This window comes from Coregonus clupeaformis, chromosome 8 (genome assembly GCF_020615455.1).
Source record: "Coregonus clupeaformis isolate EN_2021a chromosome 8, ASM2061545v1, whole genome shotgun sequence".
In the NCBI taxonomy this organism is placed as follows: domain Eukaryota; kingdom Metazoa; phylum Chordata; class Actinopteri; order Salmoniformes; family Salmonidae; genus Coregonus; species Coregonus clupeaformis.
In genome coordinates this window covers 8,389,691-8,414,588 of record NC_059199.1, presented here as the reverse complement: position 1 = coordinate 8,414,588, position 24,898 = coordinate 8,389,691, and the positions used below count along the sequence as shown (strand labels likewise).

The 24,898-nt window shown below is 43.2% G+C and overlaps 1 protein-coding gene across 1 annotated transcript in view; it reads left to right on the top strand.

Annotated features, from left to right (window-relative positions):
* The first annotated feature begins 2,676 nt into the window (after positions 1 to 2,676).
* Positions 2,677 to 24,898, top strand: part of LOC121571484 (ephrin type-A receptor 7-like) — a 160,592-nt gene continuing 138,370 nt past the window's right edge. The window contains exon 1 of the mRNA XM_041882969.2: positions 2,677 to 2,952. Within this exon, the coding sequence (XP_041738903.2) occupies positions 2,874 to 2,952 (79 nt within the window). The 5' untranslated portion in view covers positions 2,677 to 2,873. The remainder of the gene's footprint in view (positions 2,953 to 24,898) is intronic.

The window sequence follows — 24,898 nt, the reverse complement described above, 5'->3', positions numbered from 1 at the left end:
TTAGAACAGGACGTACTCATTAGCCAATGACTGTCACCCTCCCATGGGTTGTCCCATCTCCCATGATGCTTCTCTGGACCAGCATGAGTTTTTCTTCAAACTTGGCTAGCGTAGAATGTACTAGGCCTACTACAGTGCTGATGATTATAGGCCAATTTGCATGAAATATTCATTTCTTATTAAGTATTGCAATAAATCATAACATATTGTAGTATTCTAGTAATAACAATGATGGATATAAAAACAAATCTGGCCAGCGATATTGAAATCCTATCTACCATCTGATTCCATTATAAACTTGCTCTGAGATGAATCGTCCTTGACTTATCATCACACAGCTGAATGGCCATTCTCTAAACACCAGTCAGAAGAAAGTATTAGACAATGGCGGACGCTCCCCTGTGTCTGTTTAAATGACTAGTCCAGGGCTCTCCAAACTTGTTCCTGGAGAGCTACCCACCTGTAGGTTTTTGTTTCAACCCAAGTTGTAACTAACCTGATTCAGTTTATCAACCAGCTAATTATTAGAATCAGGTGCGCTAGATTAGGGTTGAAGTGAAAACCTACAGGACGGTAGCGCTCCAGGAACAGGGTCAGAAAGCCCTGGACTAGCCTGTATTTATTGAAGCCAGTGTAGGCAGCGTCTCTCAGCGCGCCACATTAACGCCTTTAAGCTGAGACCACTTCCAGGGCTGTGGTTTGGGAATAACACATTGAGTCGTAAAATTCAATAGGGACTCATAGCCCTACCCCCTCCTCCTCCCCTGCGCCATGTTCATCCCCCAGAGGTTGTCGAGAGATTACCGGAACATTACAAAGCAGGGGTTCCAGTGTCACTTTAAAACCTCTCCCCCTCCTAATAGCATCTTAAACCATCATTTTTTTCTCCTCTCTTTCCTCTTCCGCTTGAATGACTGGGGGGAAAAACTACGGAACACAAAAGGTCAAGTGACTTTCTCTGTGCCGCCTCCCTCTGTTTTAATATAAAGAGTGGGGGGGGGCATGCACACACAAAGGTAGAGATATGCATCTATTGTTGTTTATGCTGTATGCCTAGAGCCATTGCAAGTGAATAGAGGGGGTTTGCTGGTTTTGATAGTGGTGGAAGTGTGGTTGGGGGTAGAGGTTGGTGTCTGTGCAGCCTGACTTATGACCAGAGTGGACAAGTTCATCAGGTCTGGAGGTCTGGCTTGCCAGTCTGATCAGTCTGTGGGGGATAATCTGTGTGCTGAGAAGGGTGTGTGTGTGTGTGTGTGTGTGTGTGTGTGTGTGTGTGTGTGTGTGTGTGATATGGGGAAAGGATGTGAGTGTGTGGTGCGGACGACTTATTAAATGTATTACAGTGCAGCTTTATGTCTGGCAGGCCTTGCTTAGGGGAACATTAGGTGTGTTGACTTGCTGTTTGACTAGGAGGTCATTAAAGTTAGAAAAGTAGCTAAATTGTGCCAAATGTCATTCAATTTGGTAGATGTTTGTTATGGCAGTCTATGCATTGTAAATCCCTTATTGGTCCACCCTGTTACATTTAATTTGTTAAATAATGTATATGTTTATTCATACAAGCATTTTGACACAGACCAAGCTTTGTAATTGTGCAGGCATTAAATAATTATGACAATAACATGCTAAATCATAAAACTGTCTCTGATCCAAATCTGAGTATTTTTGCCTCTGTACTTTAAAGCTGGGATGAAAGCCTTTCCTTTCTACCAAGCATGATATTCGACTAGTTGTTCTGTGTCTTTTTGTGTTATCAGGATTTAGAAAAACTCTTTGTACCAATGGGGGGGGGGGTTGCTTTCCCTTTTTCACTGCAGGGGATTACATAAAAAATGAAAAGGTTTAGAAGTCCACAATGTCTGCCTTTAGCTGTCATGCAGATAAATTGATTTTAAATTGTGAGATAGAACCTGTTTCACCTCACCAGCTTGGTCTGTTTGCAAAATTTTTACTGTTGACTAAGTCCAATGAACTGTTTTGTCTCCTCAGCTGAAAAGATAACATGCTCAATTTGGCCCACACATGTCAATACAAGAAACTCAAATTATTTGCAGCATCAGTATTTCTTTGTACAGGACGCAAATCAGTAAAACTTTATCCAATTTTCTGAATTCTCTCCCTTTCCTTTGGCAATCATTACTCTATAATTATACACAGGCTGCAGTAAACACAGTGTAGGCCTAATGCAGCCTATAGGCTACTTTAATATCTCAACATACTACTGAATAATAAAAGGACTGTCCTAAATACTGTCATTATATTTTTCAGATTTGGACAATAAAAAAGTACCAATGTCAGCTAATAGTGTCGAACAATTATTCAATTAATTAATTATTCAACTAGTCAACATTTGTAGCCACCTTTACTAGCCATTCGATGCTGCAATTCCCCTATCTTGCTTCCCTTCATTATCTAGATCTAATTAGTCTATTAATTTAATCTAAATGCATATAATCCAATCATTAAATGAAATATATTCATAAATATTATGGCTAGCATTTAGCTCACCTATCCCACGTGGGAAGCTGAAGCTTCGACCAGCCAAGCCAACACTGCCATTACTTTAGTTTGATTAAAGGTGAAAATATATATTTTTTAAAAGGCGGGGATGATTCGACTAGTGAAAATATCTGGCATTGCGATTCATTTCAGCGCGCTTTGATAGGCGACCTTCTTGTACCCTCGTTCCGAAATCTTACTTCATTGCACTTGCATGATGTCAATCTGATGCACAACACCCACCCCCGAGATATCAAATAAACCGCGTAGTGAGTGGAGTTCGCACTAGCCCGGACGGCTCTACCATCGAACTGGTGTGTTGCGCGCGAGCGGGAGAGAGATGACAAGAGCTTCGCGAGGCTGGACAGTCAAACATGGAGCTTTTTAAAACGCTAATTTCGGTGCTTTGGATATTATTCCTGAATGGAAACAAGGGCTGTCACGCCGAGGAAGGTATGTGAAACCTATGTTATATGTTTTTTCCCCTGGACTGCTTGTAGAAAGTGGATTAATGAATGTCCAGACTTCAGCCCAGCCGAATCGCCAGTCCGGTTGCAAGTGTATGCACAGTGATGCGGAAGTTCAGAGATGCCGACGACGCTGTAGCCGATATTTGTACAAATAGGCATATGTTAAGTAAATAATCTCAGTACCTTAAGGAATTTGGAACATTTAAAAGGGGGGAAAAGCGCCAGAGTTCTCAAAACCTCTCCAAACCAATTTGGTATGAAAGTCTCCTTAGATAGATTTGTAGCCGAACATTAGCCTACATTTCGTTGTTTCAAACAGCTGCTAGCTTTAGGCATCTCTTTTCAGTAGCCAAGTGACAGTTAAACATGTGGACAAAATAGATAAAATGGTGCGATATGTAAGTAAAAACTAAAAGCGAGGTTTCAAGTTCTGTTTACCAACTTCGGACAAGGATTCACAAAACTGTTATCTTGTTGCAAATATATAGCCTAGTCCTACAATCGCATTGTTACAAACTGCGTCCATTTATCATTTGGCATTGAACGGAAACCGTTAAACCTGGACAGTAGTAGTCTTGCGTCAACACTGTAATAATTTACTAGTTTGTATGTACATGCTGTTAAAAATAGCCCACTGTTAATTAAATGTTACAGTCTGGAAAGCATAAAAAAGCATTGCTTAAATGTCAGGAAGTGATAGGCTACTGTCAATCAAAAACATATTTCAGCACAAAGCTACATCTCAGCATTTACATTTTTAACCAGATTGAATAGGAAACATTGTTGCCCGCTGCTCTCAGACATCGGTTCCGACCCTATGCTTGCTTAAAGCTGCACTGGGGTCGACTTGCCTAAACGTCAGATTGTTACCGTGATATTCAGTCTGAAAGAAGTCTCTCTAAAAAAAGACGCAAGAGTCTCTACAAGGCAGAATGTTGAATACAATGATATTTACACTTAATTTACCAGTTGACCGTACTGTTGGTCCTTTTGACGGTAGGAAGTGGAGATAAAATATCCACAGGAAAGTATTGTTTACCCGACTTTTTGCGGCACCTGTAGGTTCTGTCACTTTTTTTTTTTCAATCTCCTGACACATTGCAAATGATGCAAAATGTGTAAACAATAGCGGAATGTAACGGAACGTTGTTGACTGAAGCATGTGCAATTTGTCAGCTGTTTGAGTGGTACTAATTTCGGTTATAAGGACATCAACAAAAATGTCTACTTCATATTCATAATCTCCAGCACCACCCCAACATCAACATATGTGAAAATGGCATGTTTCTATGTTTTGTAGTAAAATATATAGAGGAAGATAAGTGTTTCCAATGACATCATCGTTGTGCATCATGTGATTTTAACCAATTATGAGTTGGTATTGCCTACTAATTGGTTGATGATGTCATTGGAAAGACCTAGAAGATAAGTAAACAAGCAAAGGGTTGGAATCTATTCTGGCTAACACTTGCATAGAGCAACTGGTTTCCTTTGTCTCATTCCCTTACAATCTATCATACTTCAACATTGAGGGCAGAATGAGAAAGCTGGCTTATTGATGCCCTTTCTTTACCCTCTCTTTCTACCCAGTAAAATAGTCCGGCCAGTGGGCTATCTTTCTCTCTGGTTGTGAGGTATTCAGCCTGACTCTGATGCAGGCAGGGCTGGGACTGCATGTCACTGGTAGGCTCAGGTGAGTCCAGTAAAGCATCCTAATCGGTGCTGGGATTCAGAGGAGGAAGAGCACATAATTGCCTACGTCCCTCAGGCGAGGGTTAGTTCTGGCAGTGGCTAAGCACAGCTGAGCCAGGCTGCGCAAACACACATTGCATCTACACTGAACAAAAATAAAAACGCAACGTGTAAAGTGTTGGTCCCATGTTTCATGAGCTGAAATAAAAGATCCCAGAAATTTTCCATAAGCACAAAAAGCTTATTTCTCTCAAATTTTGTGCACAAATTTGTTTACATCGCTATTAGTGAGCATTTCTTATTTGGGAAGATAATCCATCCAACAGACAGGTGTGGCATATCAAGAAGCTGATTAAACAGCATGATCATTCCACAGGTGCACCTTGTGCTAGGGACAATAAAAGGCCACTCTAAAATGTGCAGTTTTGTCACAGAACACAGTGCCACAGATGTCTCAAGTTTTGAGGTAGCGTGCAGTTGGCATGCTGACTGCAGGAATGTCCACCAGAGCTGTTGCCAGGGAATGTAATGTTCATTTCTCTACCATAACCCGCCTTCAACGTCGTTTTAAAGAATTTGACAGTGCATCCAACCGGCCTCACAATCGCAGACCATGTGTATAGCGTTGCGTGGGTGAGCGGTTTTCTGATGTCAACGTTGTGAACAAAGTGCCCCATGGTGACTGTGTTGTTATGGTATGGGCAGGCATAAGCTACGGACAACGAACACAATTGTATTTTTGATCTATGGAAATTTGAATGCACAGAGATACCGTGACGAGATCCTGAGGCCCATTGTCGTGCCATTCATCCGCCGCCATCACTTCATTTCACCATGATAATGCACGGCCCCATGCCGCAAGGATCTGTACACAATTCCTGGAAGCTGACAATGTCCCAGTTCTTCCATGACCTGCATACTCACCAGACATGTCACCCATTGAGCATGTTTTGGATGCTCTGGATCGACGCGTACGACAGCGTGTTCCAGTTCCCGCCAATATCCATCACCTTCGCACAGCCATTGAAGAGGAGTGGGACAACATTCCACAGGCCACAATCAACAGCCTGGTCAACTCTATGTGAAAGAGATGTCGTGCTGCATGAGGCAAATGGTGGTCACACCAGATGCTGACTGGTTTTCTGATCCACACCCCTACCTATTTTTTTTTAAGGTATCTGTGACAGACAGATGCATCTGTATTCTCAGTAATGTGAAATCCATAGATTAGGGCCTAATGAATTTATTCCAATTGACTGATTTCCTTAAATTAACTGTAACTCAGTCAAATCTTTGAAAATGTTGCAGGTTGAGTTAATATTTTTGTTCAGTATACAAACACACAAACTGGCAAACACACACACATGCTGCTCATACGCACATATAGCTTTGTTACTTGCACACACATACACAATCTCGCTTAAAGCTGCAATATGTAACTTTTTGTATTTTTTGTAATGTTCAAAAGCTCCAATAAGTCGCTAGTGGTCAATAGTGTGCCCCTAGTCTGCCTGAGAACCGCTGTATTCACTGGTATTCATTTTCCCAGTCGAGTCGTATTTTTCAGCCAGATTTTGTGGCGCGCACATTGAGTGACGTGTTTTCCGTCAGTGAGGAGGCAGTGTTATAGTTAGCTAGCTGAGCCCATGGCCAACACTTGGCTAATGGCTAGCAGAGATGGCTAGCTTACAGACATGACGCGAGGGGCAAATGACCTGACTCAGGAGCAACTACTCCATCTAAACCAAAGAAACAGTGAAATTTGGAGAGCAGACCGGCAGAAAGGGAAAGCAATAGAGCCCGGGTCAAGACGAGAGTAAACCTTGGATTTGCGTTCACACTGGAGAGAGTTAAGGGAGTTGAAGAGATTCAAAACCGACCCAGAATTAGATTTTTTTTCTGCTGAAAAGGTAAGATATTGCTAGCTAGATAATACATCTTGCTAGCGATAAAGTGAAATGTTGCTATTTAATTGTAAATATGTATGCAAGTAATATTTAGCATTACTTGTTTTGATTGTTTTCAAGCCACACATTCAATAATTTGTATTAGCTAGTTGGCTAACATTAGTTAGTAAGTTAGCTTTTTAGCAGACTGCGACATTGGTTTGTTTCATTTGAATATAACGTGCATAATGTTACTTGACCTTGTGTTACATTTCTGATGTATGTGGTCTGAAAACAACGCAGAAATTGGCTAGCTAGCTACAGTTTGTTTGATCTAAAAGTTATAGTATTAGAACATCTAATGTCATTAGCTGGAGTATTCAAGATTCAACATGTCAACTTTAGCCAAAGTCTTGCGACAAGACTGATCCGTTTAGCCATTCAAGAACAGTGCACTAACATTCTGTGTTCAGCTAGCTAGCTATTTTGCTGTACTAGCATGGCTTGCTGATATTTCTGACAAGTCAAAAACTGTACCCTGTTTTTGGTGCATGTATTTCATGACACTCGTTTGTTACAACAAGTGGCAACTTTGTTTCATCAAGGAATTGTAAAGCGGCACTATTACCGTGGAAACGTTCTCAACTGCACATCTCGTGTTCTTGATCTGAATGCCCAGTCTTTAGTCAGCTGTTGTACAACACAACATTCTAAAACAAGCTAGTTTTATCTCAGATCTAGGTCAGGAATGGTCAACTCCAGTCCTCGGGGGCTTGATTGGTGACGCACTTTTGCCCCAGCCCCAGCTAACACTACTCCAATAATCAACTCATCTTCAGTTTAGAATGCAATTAGTTTAATCAGGTGTGATAATCAGATGTGATAGTTAATTCTATAGACAAAATACTCTGAATAATATTTGGTATCTTTCAGCTAAAGGAGATTCTACAATAACAAGTCTCGAAGGTGAAGTGTCTACGCATTGAAAACTGCAAAGGACTACACCGACATCCCAGAACGTCAGTGTTGAGAATATTGGGCTCCCAATTGGGGCTACCAAGGAGAACGATCCTGAGATGAGATGACCCAAGACTCCTTGAAGTGCCACCACCAACAACGGCTGAGCTGCTACAACTTTGAGGAGATGTCGCCACGCAACACAGGGTGCAGTAAGCATACCTTTGAGCTGGGAGGGACCGGAGCTTTCCCTGTTCTCAGACTTGGTGGGTCCCGGGAAGTGTGAAAGCCTACATAGTACTCAGTATTGTTGTTGAAAGAGGTGGGCCTACAACCTAACATATAAATAAGGGAAGTTTGTGTGGGCAACAATAAACTTGTGTGAGAAACAATACTTGTGTGTTTTCTTTATCTAGCATATAGTCATCCTTATTGTACTTTTGGAATGGTTTTATAATGATTTACTAAACTGTTCTCTTTTCCTGGATATCTATGCTCTTGACGGTTTACACTTCAAATTAGCAGACCTACAGGTGGATAGATATACAGATGGACTACCTAGCACCTCTCCTCTTTTTTCAAAGGACAGCTCTTGCAATTTAGCATGTAATGATAAGAAAAAAAGCAACATGAAATTACAGAATGCAGCCAAATGTTGTGTGATATGATTATAATGTTGTGAAACCGGTACCATAGGTGAAGATTTTTACTAAGCTTAATCTCGGCCAGCCTCTCTTCTTGCAGCCGTGCAGCCGTTTCGAGGTCTTCCTGTCCAATTCTTTCTGCAGCTCTGCATGTGCCCCTCGACGGTCTGCGGCTCTCCAAAACTGGAATCCTACAGAAAAAACACACAACACTTATTAGGATTGTAGTGTAATGCTCACTACATGGTATTTTATGTATAACCAATAAGGATTTTCATGCAGAAGAGTCGTGTATAACACTTCTACAATCCATACACAACATCTTCATAGCCATAGCTCTCGAATCAAGGGGCCATCCCAGTAATGTTATTAGTTAGCAATGTCAAGGTAGCTAGCTAGCTAACGTTAGCTACCTTTCTGGCTGTCAACGTGAATATTATAACGTGTATAATTTTTTTAAACCTGTTCTGAAGACATTGTTGCTCAAATTGAATAGACTTATCTTCAATCTTGTCCATAACTGTTATCGCATCAGCATCCACAGTCTCAAATTTCCCATCTCTGTTGGGTTGTCACTAGTTACCACAGCCACAAAGTCAAACTTCGCTACACTAGGTTTCCACTATATAACATAGCCACAAAGTCTCAGAGTGGATGTTGATTCTACTTCATCCCAGCTGCGACATACAATGAGACCTGGGGTTTCTGGTATATCTTGTTCAAATAGAAAAAATACTGCATTCTTGCCGGAGGGGTCTCCAAAACCTGTGCACACATACACTAAACAAAAATATAAATGCTAAATGCAACAATTTTAACGATTTTACAGTTCATATAAGGAAATCAGTCAATTGAAATATATTCATTAGGCCCTAATCTGACTGGGAATACAGATATGCATCTGATCACATACATTTTTTTAGAAAGTAGGGGCGTGGATCAGAAAACCAGTAGGTATCTGGTGGGACCACCAATTGACTGATGCAGCGAGACACTCCTTTGCATAGAGTTGATCGTGGCCTGTGGAATGTTGTCCCACTCCTCTTCAATGGTGGGAACTGGAACACGCTGTTGTACACGTCGATCCAGGTGAGTATGCAGGCCATGGAAGAACTGGGACATTTTCAGCTCCCAGGAATTGTGTACAGATCCTTGTGACATGGGGCTGCGCATTATCATGCTGAAACATGATCTGATGGTGGCGGATGAATGGCACGACAGTGGGCCTCAGGATCTCATCACGGTATCTCTGTGCATTCAAATTTCCATTGATAAAATGCAATTGTATTCGTTGTCCGTAGCTTATGTCTGCCCATGTCTTAACCCCACCACCATGGGGCACTCTGTTCACAACGTTGACATCAGCAGACCACACAACACCGTACCGTCTGCCAACACCGTCTGCCATCTGCCCGGTACAGTTGAAACCGGGATTATTTCGTGAAGAGCACACTTCTCCAGCGTGCCGGTGTGCCAAGGTGAGCATTTGTCCACTGAAGTCAGTTACAACGGCGAACTGCTGTCAGGTCAAGGCCCTGGTGATGACGACAAGCACTCAGATGAGCTTCATTGAGACGGTTTCTGACCGTTTGTGCAGAAATTCTTCGGTTGTGCAAACCCACAGGTGAAGAAGCCGGATGTGTTACACATGGTCTGCGGTTGTGAGGCCGGTTGGACGTACTTCCAATTTCTCTAAAACGACGTTAGAGGCGGCTTATGGTAGAGAAATGAACATTCAATTCTCTGGCAACAGCTCCGGTGGACATTCCTGCATGCCAATTGCACGCTCCCTCAATACCTGAGACATCTGTGGCATTGTGTTGTGTGACAAAACTGCACATTTTAGTGGCATTTTGTCCCCAAGCACAAGGTGCACCTGTGGAATGATCATTCTGTTTAATCAGCTTCTAGCTATGCCACACCTGTCAGGTGGATGTTGTCTTGGAAAGGAGAAATGCTCACTAACTGTGAATTTAACAAATTTGTGCACAACATTTGAGAGAAATACGCTTTGTTGTGCTTATGGAACGTTTCTGGGGTATTTTATTTCAGCTCATGAAACATGGGACCAACACTTTACATGTTGCGTTTTATATTTTTGTTCAGTGTAGTTACGCAGTGCAGGTTTAAACACAGCAATCCCACTTAAACACAGATGCACATGTCATTATTACTTACACACAAGCTTTCTTACTGTACACAGTCTTTCATGCATACTTATCCACACAGAAATGGTACACATACACATGCAGAGTGTACACGCAAACATGTATAGAGTACTTTAATACTATAGAGCGCTTTACACACACACAGCTCCATGTTGCCAGCTTGAGTCGTTTCCCTTGAATGCTGGCCGGTTGGATTGGAAGCTCTGTTCTAATTGATGTTGTGACAGCAATTAATTGCTGTGAAAGCAATGTGTTTCTGAAGGCTGGGTTTGGCAGCCCTGTAAGTGGAGCTCGCAACAGGAGGGGAATTTGCCTCTGTCTGTTATTCTGCTTCCTCTCTCCATCCAATCTGTATTATTAGAGATACTTTCATACACATACCTGTCCTATAAGAATTAATTGACCGATACACAATTGCATTTATTTTTACTTAAAGGGTCACAGTAAGGAAAGCCACTCTGATCTTATTGGTCAATCATTTAGCAGTAGATCAGAATTGTATAAATGCAGCCATTGTGTGGGCTGTCATACACAGCTTTTCAGAGGATATTGTGTATGTCTGTGTATGTCTCTTTCTGAGTGCCTTTTCGTTGATCAACATAATGTGTCTTTATACAGTGGCTTGCGAAAGTATTCACCCTCCTTGGCATGTTTCCTATTTTGTTGCCTTACAACCTGGAATTAAAATTGATTTTTTTGGGGTTTGTATCATTTGATTTACACAACATGCCTACCACTTTGAAGATGCAAAATAACATAACTATTAACTATTGCCCATTCTTCAAGGCACAACTGCTCCAGCTCCTTCAAATTGGATGGGTTCCGCTGGTGTACAGCAATCTTTAAGTCATACCACAGATTCTCAATTGGATTGAGGTCTGGGCTTTGACTAGGCCATTCCAAGACATTTAAATGTTCCCCTTAAACCACTCAAGTGTTGCTTTAGCAGTATGCTTAGGGTCATTGTCCTGCTGTAAGGTGAACCTCTGTCCCAGTCTCAAATCTCTGGAAGACTGAAACAGGTTTCCCTCAAGAATTTCCCTGTATTTAGCGCCATCCATCATTCCTTCAATTCTGACCAGTTTCCCAGTCCCTGCCGATGAAAAACATCCCCACAGCATGATGCTGCCACCACCATGCTTCACTGTGGGGATGGTGTTCTTGGGGTGATGAGAGGTGTTGGGTTTGCGCCAGACATAGCGTTTTCCTTGATGGCCAAAAAGCTCAATTGTAGTCTCATCTGACCAGAGTACCTTTTTCCATATGTTTGGGGAGTCTCCCACATGCCTTTTGGCGAACACCAAACATATTTGCTTATTTTCTTCCTTAAGCAATGGCTTTTTTCTGGCCACTCTTCCGTAAAGCCCAGCTCTGTGGAGTGTACGGCTTAAAGTGGTCCTATGGACAGATACTCCAATCTCCGCTGTGGAGCTTTGCAGCTCCTTCAGGGTTATCTTTGGTCTCTTTGTTGCCTCTCTGATTAATGCCCTCCTTGCCTGGTCCGTGAGTGTTGGTGGGCGGCCCTCTCTTGGCAGGTTTGTTGTGGTGCCATATTCTTTCCATTTATTAATAATGGATTTAATGGTGCTCCGTGGGATGTTCAAAGTTTCGGATATATTTTTATAACCCAACCCTGATCTGTACTTCTCCACAACTTTGTCCCTGACCTGTTTGGAGAGCTCCTTGGTCTTCATGGTGCCGCTTGCTTAGTGGTGCCGCTTGCTTAGTGGTGTTGCAGACTCTGTGGCCTTTCAGAACAGGTGTGTGTGTGTGTATGTATGTGTATATATATATATATATATATATTTATTTATTTATTTATTTATTTCACCTTTATTTAACCAGGTAAACCAGTTGAGAACAAGTTCTCATTTACAACTGCGACCTGGCCAAGATAAAGCAAAGCAGTGCGATAAAAACAACAACACAGAGTTACATATGGGGTAAAACAAAACAAAGTCAAAAAATACAACAGAAATACATATACAGTGGGGAAAAAAAGTATTTAGTCAACCACCAATTGTGCAAGTTCTCCCACTTAAAAAGATGAGAGAGGCCTGTAATTTTCATCATAGGTACACGTCAACTATGACAGACAAAATAAGAAAAAAAAATCCAGAAAATCACATTGTAGGATTTTTTATGAATTTATTTGCAAATTATGGTGGAAAATAAGTATTTGGTCAATAACAAAAGTTTCTCAATACTTTGTTATATACCCTTTGTTGGCAATGACACGGTCAAACGTTGTCTGTAAGTCTTCACAAGGTTTTCACACACTGTTGCTGGTATTTTGGCCCATTCCTCCATGCAGATCTCCTCTAGAGCAGTGATGTTTTGGGGCTGTCGCTGGGCAACACGGACTTTCAACTCCCTCCAAAGATTTTCTACTGGGGTTGAGATCTGGAGACTGGCTAGGCCACTCCAGGACCTTGATGCTTCTTCTGAAGCCACTCCTTCGTTGCCCGGCGGTGTGTTTGGGATCATTGTCATGCTAAAAGACCCAGCCATGTTTCATCTTCAATGCCCTTGCTGATGGAAGGAGGGGTTTCACTCAAAATCTCACGATACATGGCCCCATTCATTCTTTCCTTTACACGGATCAGTCGTCCTGGTCCCTTTGCAGAAAAAACAGCCCCCAAAGCATGAAGTTTCCACCCCCATGTTTCACAGTAGGTATGGTGTTCTTTGGATGCAACTCAGCATTCTTTGTCCTCCAAACACGATGAGTTGAGTTTTTACCAAAAAGTTATATTTTGGTTTCATCTGACCATATGACATTCTCCCAATCCTCTTCTGGATCATCCAAATGCACTCTAGCAAACTTCAGACGGGCCTGGACATGTACTGGCTTAAGCAGGGGGACACGTCTGGCAATGCAGGATTTGAGTCCCTGGCAGAGTAGTGTGTTACTGATGGTAGGCTTTGTTACTTTGGTCCCAGCTCTCTGCAGGTCATTCACTAGGTCCCCCCGTGTGGTTCTGGGATTTTTTGCTCACCGTTCTTGTGATCATTTTGACCCCACGGGGTGAGATCTTGCATGGAGCCCCAGATCGAGGGGAGATTATCAGTGGTCTTGTATGTCTTCCATTTCCTAATAATTGCTCCCACAGTTGATTTCTTCAAACCAAGCTGCTTACCTATTGCAGATTCAGTCTTCCCAGCCTGGTGCAGGTCTACAATTTTGTTTCTGGTGTCCTTTGACAGCTCTTTGGTCTTGACCATAGTGGAGTTTGGAGTGTGACTGTTTGAGGTTGTGGACAGGTGTCTTTTATACTGATAACAAGTTCAAACAGGTGCCATTAATACAGGTAACAGTGGAGGACAGAGGAGCCTCTTAAAGAAGAAGTTACAGGTCTGTGAGAGCCAGAAATCTTGCTTGTTTGTAGGTGACCAAATACTTATTTTCCACCATAATTTGCAAATAAATTCATAAAAAATCCTACAATGTGATTTTCTGGAAAAAAAATTCTCAATTTGTCTGTCATAGTTGACGTGTACCTATGATGAAAATTACAGGCCTCTCTCATCTTTTTAAGTGGGAGAACTTGCACAATTGGTGGCTGACTAAATACTTTTTTTCCCCACTGTATATACAGTGTGTGCAAATTTAGCAAGTTATGGAGGTAAGGCAATAAAATAGGCTATAGTGCAAAATAATTACAATTAGTATTAACACTGGAATGATAGATGTGCAAGAGATGATGTGCAAATAGAGATACTGGGGTACAAATGAGCAAAATAAATAACAATATAGGGATGAGGTAGTTGGGCGGGCTAATTTCAGATGGGCTGTGTACAGGTGCAGTGATCGGTAAGGTGCTCTGACAACTGATGCTTAAAGTTAGTGAGGGAGATAAGTGTCTCCAGCTTCAGAGATTTTGAAATTTGTTCCAGTCATTGGCAGCAGAGAACTGGAAGGAATTGCGGCCAAAGGAGGTGTTGGCTTTGGGGATGACCAGTGAGATATACCCGCTGGAGGCGCAGACTACGGGTGGGTGTTGCTATAGTGACCAATGAGCTAAGATAAGGCGGGGATTTGCCTAGCAGTGATTTATAGATGGCCTGGAGCCAGTGGGTTTGGCGACGAATATGTAGTGAGGACCAGCCAACGAGAGCGTACAGGTCACAGTGGTGGGTATTATATGGGGCTTTGGAGACAAAACGGATGGCACTGTGATAGACTACATCCAATTTGCTGAGTAGAGTGTTGGAGGCTATTTTGTAAATGACATCGCCGAAGTCAAGGATCGGTGTCCAATGAAGGGCCAGATGTATACAAAATGGTGTCGTCTGCGTAGAGGTGGATCTGAGAGTCACCAGCAGCAAGAGCGACGTCATTGATATACACAGAGAAAAGAGTCGGCCCAAGAATTGAACCCTGTGGCACCCCCATAGAGACTGCCATAGGTCCAGACAACAGGCCCTCCGATTTGACACATTGAACTCGATCTGAGAAGTAGTTGGTGAACCAGGCGAGGCAGTCATTTGAGAAACCAAGGCTATTTAGTCTGCCAATAAGAATGCGGTGGTTGACAGAGTCGAAAGCCTTGGCCAGGTCAATGAAAACGGCTGCACAGTACTGTCTATTATCGATCGCGGTTATAATATCGTTTAGGACCTTGAGCGTGGCTGAAGTGCACCCATGACCAGCTCGGAAACCGGATTGCATAGCGGAGAAGGTACGGTGGGATTCAAAATGGTCGGTGATCTGTTTGTTGACTTGGCTTTCAAAAACTTTTGAAAGGCAGGGCAGGATGGATATGGGTCTGTAACAGTTTGGATCTAGAGTGTCACCCCCTTTGAAGAGGGGGGATGACCGCGGGCAGCTTTCCAATCTCTGGGGATCTCAGACGTTACGAAAGAGAGGTTGAACAGGCTAGTAATAGGGGTTGCGACAATTTCGGCGGCTAGTTTTAGAAAGAAAGGGTCCAGATTGTCTAGCCCAGATGATTTGTAGGGGTCCAGATATTGCAGCTCTTTTAGAACATCAGCTGTCTGGATTTGTGTGAAGGACAAGCGGGGGGGGCATGGGCAAGTTGCAGCGGAGGGTGCAGAGCTGGTGGCCGGGGTAGTGGTAGCCAGGTGGAAAGCATGGCCAGCCGTAGCAAAATGCTTGTTCAAATTCTCGATTATTGTAGATTTATCGGTGGTGATAGTGTTTCCTAGCCTCAGTGCAGTGGGCAGCTGGGAGGAAGTGCTCTTATTTTCCATGGACTTTACAGTGTCCCAAAACTTTTTTGGAGTTAGTGCTACAGGATGCAAATTTCTGTTTGAAAAAGTTAGCCTTTGCTTTCCTAACTGCTTGTGTATATTGGTTCCTAACTTCCCTGAAAAGTTGCATATCACGGGGGCTATTTGATGCTAATGCAGTACGCCACAGGATGTTTTTGTGCTGGTCAAGGGCAGTCAAGTCTGAGGAGAACCAGGGGCTATATCTGTTCTTAGTTCTGTATTTTTTGAATGGGGCATGTCTATTTAAGATTGAGAGGAAATTACTTTTAAAGAACAACCAGGCATCCTCTACTGACGGAATGAGATCTATATCCATCCAGGATACCTGGGCCAGGTCAATTAGGAAGGCCTGCTCGCTGAAGTGTTTTTGGGAGCGTTTGACAGTGATGAGGGGGTGGTCGTTTGACCGCGGACCCGTTACGGACGCAGGCAATAAGGCAGTGATCGCTGAGATCCTGGTTGAAGACAGCGGAGGTGTATTTAGAGGGTAAGTTAGTCAGGATGATATCTATGAGGGTACCCATGTTTACGGATTTAGGGTTGTACCTGGTAGGTTCGTTGATAATTTGTGTGAGATTGAGGGCATCTAGTTTAGATTGTAGGATGGCCGGGGTGTTAAGCATATCCCAATTTAGGTCACCAAGCAGTACGAACTCTGAGGATAGATGGGGGCAATCAATTCACATATGGTGTCCAGGGCACAGCTGGGGGCTGAGGGGGGTCTGTAGCAAGCGGCAACAGTGAGAGATGTATTTCTGGAAAGGTGGATTTTTAGAAGTAGAAGCTCAAACTGTTTGGGCACAGACCTGGATAGTATGATAGAGCTCTGCAGGCTATCTCTACAGTAGATTGCAACTCCACCCCCTTTGGCAGTTCTATCTAGACGGAAAATGTTATAGTTGGGGATGGAAATTTCAGAATTTTTGGTGGCCTTCCTAAGCCAGGATTCAGACACTGCTAGAACATCAGGGTTGGCGGAGTGTGCTAACGCAGTGAATAACTCAAACTTAGGAAGGAGGCTTCTGATATTTATGTGCAGAAAACCAAGACTTTTACGGTTACAGAAGTCAACAAATGATAGCTCCTGGGGAGTAGGAGTGATACTGGGGGCTGCAGGGCCTGGGTTAGCCTCTACATCACCAGAGGAACAGAGGAGGACTAGAATAAGGATACGACTAAAGGCTTTAAGAACTGGTCTTCTAGTGCGTTGGGTACATAGAATAAAGGGGGCAGTTCTCCGGGCGTTGTAGAAAAGATTCAGGGCATTATGTACAGAAAAGGATATGGAAGGATATGAGTACAGTTCAGGTAACCCTAAGCGTTGGGTAACAATGAAAGAGATAGCGTCATTGGAGGCACCCGATTGAGCCGGTCTCGGCGTGTATGGGGGGTGGAACAAAGGAATTATATGAGGCAGTTTGAGAGGGACTAGGGGTTCTACAGTGAAATTGTATAATAAGAACTAACCCAAACAGCAATAGGCAAGGCATAATTGACATGGGAGAGAGGCATAAAGCAGTCACAGGTGTTATTAGAGAGAGCTAAGACAACAACTGGAAATAGCGATAACGTTTGGGCTAAGACTAAACAGAATAAACAGGACAGGGTACCGTGTAAAGGAACAGTCCAGCAGGCATCAGCTGTGCAGCTGAGTGATCATAAGGTCCAGTGAACAGCAATATGTGAGTCCGAGAGCAGTTCAAATTGGTGCTTCAGCACAGCTAGCAGGGAGCACAGTTGTAGTTTGCGTGTGCTAGCGGGCCGGGGCTGGCAGATGGATCTTCGTGGTCGTCGCAACTGGAAGCCTGATGAAACCACATCAGACTATTTCGTCGGCAAACCAGTCGTGTTGGATCGGCGGGGCTCAGTGTCAACACTAGGAGGTCCCGTCCGGTTGACAGAGAGGTAGATAGCCGGGAGATGGGCCTGAGGCTAGCTCAGGGCTAACTGGTGCTTGCTATAGGGCAATGGTAAATCAGCCACAACAGGTTGCAGCTAGCTAGCTGGTTGTGATGATCCGGCGCTAGGGTCCAGTGATTCCGGCAGAAAGTCCAATAAGCTCTGGGTCGATAGCACGCTGGGTCGATAGCACGCTGTGCAGACTGGCCGACGAATTGTCCAGGCTAGAGCTAGAGCTGGCTGGTGGATAGTGTAGGCCACGGACAGTGGGGAAGACACTAACGGTGACTAATAACAGGTAGCCATTTAGTTGCGGCTACACTAGTATCAGCTTACGGTTCTTGATGAAAGTTATAAAGAAATAATAGAATCCTTTCCACGTTGGGTGAGGCGGGTTGCAGGAAAGTATATTTAGTTAAAGAATGAAAAGTAAAAATTGAGAGATATATACAAAATAGACAAAAAAAACAAGAAACGGGATATTTACACAGGACGATGAAATAAATGCGACCGCACTGCTACGCCATCTTGGATTGATGAAGTCAACAAATGATAGCTCCTGGGGAGTAGGAGTGATACTGGGGGCTGCAGGGCCTGGGTTAGCCTCTACATATACTGAGATCATGTGACACTTAGATTGCACACAGGTGAACTTTATTTAACTAATTATGTGACTTCTGAAGGTACTTGGTTGCACCAGATCTTATTTAGGGGCTTCATAGCAAAGTGGGTGAATACATATGCACGCACCACTTTTCCATTTTTTATTTTTTAGAATTTTTTGAAATAAGTTATTTCTTTCACTTCACCAATTTCGACTATTTTGTGTATGTCCATTACATGAAATCCAAATAAAAATCAATTTAAATTACAGGTTGGAATGCAACAAAATAGGAAAAACACCAAGGGGGATGAATACTTTTGCAAGACACTGTAGGTATGCCTGGTAGTGAATGTCTTTCTGGTCTCTCTCTCTCTGTGTGTGTGTGTGTGTGTGTGTGTGTGTGTGTGTGTGTGTGTGTGTGTGTGTGTGTCTGTTCATGTTTGTGAAATCATGTTGTGTAATTCTGTGTGTGTCTCTTTCTGTGTCTAATTGCGTTGCTTGTTGTCTCTCCTCGGATTTCTGCATGCACCTATAGGATAGGTGTATGTGAGCAAGGTCTGTGTGTGTGTGCCCCCCTCACCCATACATTACCATGCGTTTCACATCCCAGGCTGAGTTAACGAGCGCTAATATGACTGAGGCCCTGTAGGCAGTGTGGGGTGTCTTCCCCTCCTCACACAGTCAATCTAGTGCTCGTGGCCGCTCTCTCAATCCCCACGCCTCGATGCTAACACACCTTGGCATCTCACAGGATCTAATTTACTTCTCTCCCTCCTCCCTCCTCCCCTCCCTGCCGTATCCACCCATTCTGCAGCGGGGAGAAGATGGGGCGATGCAGCCGGGGTTAAAACTGCAGCGTAGCCTCTGGGTTCATCGTGTTTGGTACCGGCGTAGGTCTGTAGCGTTGTGTGTTGTAGGCTAGTGATCAATCCTCAAAAAGCGGTTTAGTAGGCTAGTGACCAATCCTCAAAAAGGGGTTTAGTTTGAGATGCTCCTACCCGAGGTAGAACAAAACACAGCCATGTTTTTTCTCAAATTTCTCCCATTCATGAAATGGATGGTTGTGAAAAAATATTTTACTGTTAAAGTGGTTACATTTATAGATGTTTTACCCCCTAACCTCAAAACGTGCAAAATAAAACCTGGCTGGAAGGGGGGTGGGTGATATTGTAAAAATGTGGAATACAAGTATTCAATCAGTTGTCTGCTCTACATACACAAACAAACAGCAATAGGATACCTTAATGCATCTTGGAAATATAGACCTGTAAACACAGATACAATATGCGGAAATATCAACTATGAATATGTATAATGAATGTAAGCTTTACTTTACTTTATGTTAGCTGATTAATAGATAACTTTCCAAGTCAAATGTGCCCTCATTCCGTGCTGTGTGGTCCTGCCTGAAGAAATACATAGTTACACATGTTTTTCGTTATTGTGGCTATTGTAATCGGCTCTAAAGAAACATCCCCTAAACTCTTAAGTGCAGAATAATGGTAGCCAAGTATTGCAAGCTCTGATATTGCAAAAATGTGTAATACAAGTAGTTGGTTGTCTGCATACACACATAAACAACATTAGGATATCGTCATGAACCTTGTTCTGGAGGTAGCTCTGCAGAGTGGTCACTAGCTGGCACAGCCACAAAGTCATAACAACATTTTAAACCTACTAACTCTAACCTTAACCATAATGCCCAACCCTAACCTTAAATTAGCACATTTTTGTTTTCATGAATTTTTACAATATAGCAAATTAAGACTTATGACAAACGTCAACCTGCCTTTATTTACCTGCAGGCTTTAACCTCTACGGGATCGGTGTCCCGTATATGGGATGGTTGAGCTAACGTCTGTTGTTAGTAACAGCAAACTTTCCAGGACATAGACATGTCTTATATTGGCAGAAAGCTTAAATTCTTGTTAATCTAACTGCACTGTCCAATTTACAGTAGCTATTACAGTGAAAAATACCATTGCTATTGTTTGAGGAGAGTGCACAACAACAAAAAACTTATCACTGCAACTGGTTTGATACATTCACCTCTGAAGGTAAATAATGTACTTACATTCAGTAATCTTGCTCTGATTTGTCATCCTAAGTGTCCCAGAGATGAAAATGTAGCATAGTTTTGTTTGATAAAATCCATTTTTATATTCAAATGTAGGAACTGGGTTCTACAGTTTGAACCCCTGCTGTCTCTCGCTCCACACCCACCCCGCCCGGCCATCTAGATGTGTGAAAGTTAATGTAAAAGCTAATGATACATCATGTATGACATTCCTGGGAGTGTGTAAACTTACATTTTGTATTACCATATCATATTTGTATGTTCTCTATAGTTATGTACTTGAAAATGTATCAATTGACCAATTCGGCACATTTGGGCAGATTTGATAAAAAATAATCCAGTATTGCAATGCTTCACTGGATCAATCGGAAACTTTGCACACACACTGATGCCATCTAGTGGCCAAAATCTAAATTGCGCCTAAACTGCAATATTATATTGTGGCCTTTCTCTTGCATTTCAAAGATGATATATATATATATATTCTTTAAACAAGCATGTTTTTTTGTTTGTATAATCTTTTACCAGATCTAATGTGTTATATTCTCCTACATTACATTTCCACAAACTTCAATGTGTTTCCTTTCAAATGGTATCAAGAATATGCAAATCCTTGCTTCAGGTAGTTAGATTTGGGTATGTCAATTTTGGCGAAAATTGAAAAAAAGGGTCAGATTCTTAAGAGGTTTTAACCAGCTTAAAGCAGCCACCCCATGACAGACACAGTCAACTCATTTTGATTCAATGCTTCATTATCCTGAACTCTCTGAAATTAATTGTGACACATGCTCCGAAAGCAGATGACCCAATGTAGTCACTTCCCTTGTATCTAATTTGACAAATTAGCTGTGATTGGTGCAAACCACTTTTTTGTGAGTGTCAACGCGTAGGCTCAGATCCCCTGTCCTCTGTTGGCTGAGGCAAAGGGGTTCTGGAGCTGATAGTGGCGACCTCGCTGTGTACGAAAGGTCGCAGTGATTTGTGAAGTTGGCAGGCGTGTCCAAGACATTCTCCCTCTGGGCTTTTTGGGGCAATGTCATTTCGATGGCAGAGCGCAAGAGAGGAAAGGAGGAGAGGAAATTGCCAGGTACATGGTGAGTGAAAGGACGGAGAAACCGAAGGGGAGGTGGGGGTGAGGGACACTGGGATGAGAGAGGAGAGAAAAAGGGAGCATCCTAACCTGTCACCTTTCCTTTGGTACATAGCTCTCCAATAAGGGATAAACAGTGTAGCCTAATAAAGTCAATCAGTTCCCACAATGACTCTGTGCACTCTAAAGCATTTGTTTACTTACCAAAGGCTAACATTGACTTTGTGATGGATTGATTGCTTTTGTGTGTCAGTCTTTAAAGCCTCCGAGGGTCACTTGATTTTCCTATGTTCCCCTGTAAGGACGGACTCTATTCTGCTGTATCTGCAGTAACGCTGTGTTTGTGTGTGCGCGTGTGTGTCGATGGAGATGTTATAGGTAAGATGGATGTTTTTTTAGCTGAACCTTTAGCCTTATTGGATAGTGAGGAATGATTAGGGGACTTTATACTGGTGCTAGTTGAGAATGAGGGTATTTGGGATAGATGGGTCTCAATGGCAGATTATCAAAGGGACTTAGTTCCTCAACATATTCAATACAGTATATTATGTAGTCCAAGTGGGAATTGAACTGACCACTTTAGTCCATTGAAAGGTCTTTTTTGTCCAGAAATAGGCTTAATCTGATGCTTAGAAACCGGCCCTGAACATACTCAACTTTTACGCTTTTGGCATACAGGATGAGTGGTAAAGGTAAAGCTAACTTCTTCCATAGGGCCTAAAGTACCTAGTCTGAGTACCAGTCTCTTTAGCTAACATTCCACGCCTTGCCACTGTCAAAGATACTGTACTCCTCAAGCTCATTAATGATAGAATGTTCATATTTGAAGATGGCAGGAAGGCCAGTCTCTTGGGCACATTACATGGAGTACAGGGAGTGGATTAGCTAAAGAGACTGGTACCCAGGCTAAATAGTACCTGCTTGTGACTGAATGTGCTGTCTCCTATTACCAAAGATTAAATGTGCTGGTCCTTTTCTCACAGCTGTTGGCTTAGAGACTATCAGCCTCAGTCTAGCCTGGTTTAGACTGCAGCATTATCTGCTGTATCACAGGTCAGGGTAAGGGCCTGAGGAACAGACACACATATACACACACACAATGACTACTCCTCAATGTCTCCATTACACAGCAAATGATCAGAATACCCATGTGTTAATTTTGCAGGGTGTACAGTGTATTTCAGATGTAGTTTGTTGTATCCTAACATGGAAATACTGTATCTCGCTGCCACTGTAGAGCCATCCACTGGTAATGTAAACCTCTGTGACCCAGAAGGTTTGAATTCTGCGGCTTGTAGAACATGACATGAGGTCTGTGCCATGTGCCCATCTATCCAGGGATTCCATATTGGAAAGGGCATTAAAGACACATGAGATGTGGAACAGAATGCCGTGTCCACCGTCCACCCCTGCTAATGTCTGTTCCCATCCCATGAACCTCTCCTCCCCTCTCCTCATCCACGCTGTGTCAGTGCTCGCCTCGCCGGGACTGGCTCTGGGGCCCATTCGTCAGCCTGAGCCTAAAGAGCCTAAAGTGCTTTTCATGTCCGCCCGCTATGCTGCTGCAACGGCCGAACGACTGTGTGCGTGTGTACAGTAAAGGCGACTTCTAACATGTACATTTCTCACTTCTCACCCCCTAAGGCATTTGACAGGCCTGTAGGCTACACTCTGTATGCAGGGCCACTTCTGTAGTGTTGCCAATCTCACTAAAATCCATGCCTCATATCATATTCATGCCATCATATTCCTCCTCCTCGTCAACATACTCTGTGCTTTGAATATGATGTGTACAATGCATCAGAGCAGCATCTCTGTAATGCACTGATTTCATCCACATTTCAAAGGGGAAATGTGAGTGATTGCATTTTTTAGGCTGGACTTTAAAGCATGTACAGCAATACATGTTTGATTGGAAGGCCTCCTGGGTTGAATTGACACAAAACAAGGTTATTGTGTTTTGAAAGGCACATTTGTAAAGAGATTGATCCCACTTGACGCTAACATAACAGGAGTCCCATCCAGTGACAAAGAAAAGGATTGGCGCAATCAGAGAAAATATCGTCGCTCCTAATCACTCGCTTATCAGCACTGTCAACTCAGTCAAACAGCGTGCTTACTGATGAGGCATTTAGACACTGGCTTCATTTAAATGCACTGTATATACACACAAACTCACATACGGTTCATTCACACACACACACACACACACCCGACGTGTCCATTTCTTTGTGTGCAATCCTGCTCCCTTCTCCCTCCCCTTTTGGTAATGATGGTCATTTAGGAGATTCAGCTGGCTGGGGCACATAAAGCATTACCCCCCCCATGCCCATAACACCCCATTAATCTTTTGGAGAGGCATTTAACCTTTCAAACCCAGACCAGGGGAACTTACGCACATGCACATACAGTTTAAACACACTCAGACAGTACATGCACGTCTACACACACCCTTACTCGCTCCCTCACACCCCCCAGGTGCATATTGAGCCACGGCTCACTCCCTCGCCACCTCACCATCTCAGTTAGAATGGGAACGCCGTTTCCCCTCTCCTCCTCCTCCCCTCTCCTCCTCCTCCCCTCTCCCCTCCTCAGCAGTGTGGGTTTGACCAGTGACCTGGAATATTGCCCGACCTTTTAATACACGGTTTCCTCTGCGAAGAATAAATACATAAATCACGCAGCTCTGGCTCGATCGCTTTTACAACCTGCCTCCCTCCCTCACCCCTGTCTCACCCACACCCCGCCAAAGAGCAGAGTAGGTTCCTCTCAAGTGGATACCCCCCCTGGAGACGGCTGTTCACAATGAAAGGGTCTTAGCGGTGGGGTCCTTGGCGAGAGCGGTGTAGGTGGTGGAAGCCTGTAATGGGCTAAGTGGCGGTGTGCTGTAACCTGCCAGCATGGGCCCCTTAGTATTCAGTTGTTCATCAGAGAGGGAGAAGAGGGGAGAAGGAGGATAAAGAAGAGAGAGGAGAGGAGAGGAGATAGATGGGTAGGAGGGGTAGAGTGGAGGTGGGTGACTGTTGTCAGGGGGACACACACTGGATGATTTAGCTGAAGGGTAAAGAAGGTCATTGTGTGTTTTATTGCCACTTCCAATGGCGGCTGGTTTTGAGCTGAAGCGAGAGAAAATGAACTCTGACTTTGGAATCAAAAGTTGCCCACTCACGTCTCATATGTTATGACTACAATATTTTTTCTCTTGATACGTTAATAAATACATACTGTGTTCATTTTGGCATGTTTAACTGCCTGAAATATCCACTGTAGTGTGCGTAGATCGCAGGCTAACTGACGACGAATTGGTAGCTACCCACGAAGAATTTGTTGGCCATCTACCTTGCGTATCAAAGTCGTTTTTTACATGTAAAACTATCTGGCTAGCTAGATTATTACGATTCACCTATAGCTAGCTGATAATTATGAAGTTAAACATTATGTGTTTGCTTTATGTAGTAACCTTGTTTATTTTATATTGGTCAAAGTAGCACGGAATGCAGCAGCACGGAGTGCGAGTGCTCCTCAAATATGACATTTGATGCGTTCTCCACACTCTCGTCCTCACAAGAACGTACTCAAGAGAACGTCCCCGGAAAATGAACTTGGCACCTGAAAGTGTGGAGCACGGTAGTATGCATATTGTGAAACACCCAGTGTCTTCACCACAATACAATCAT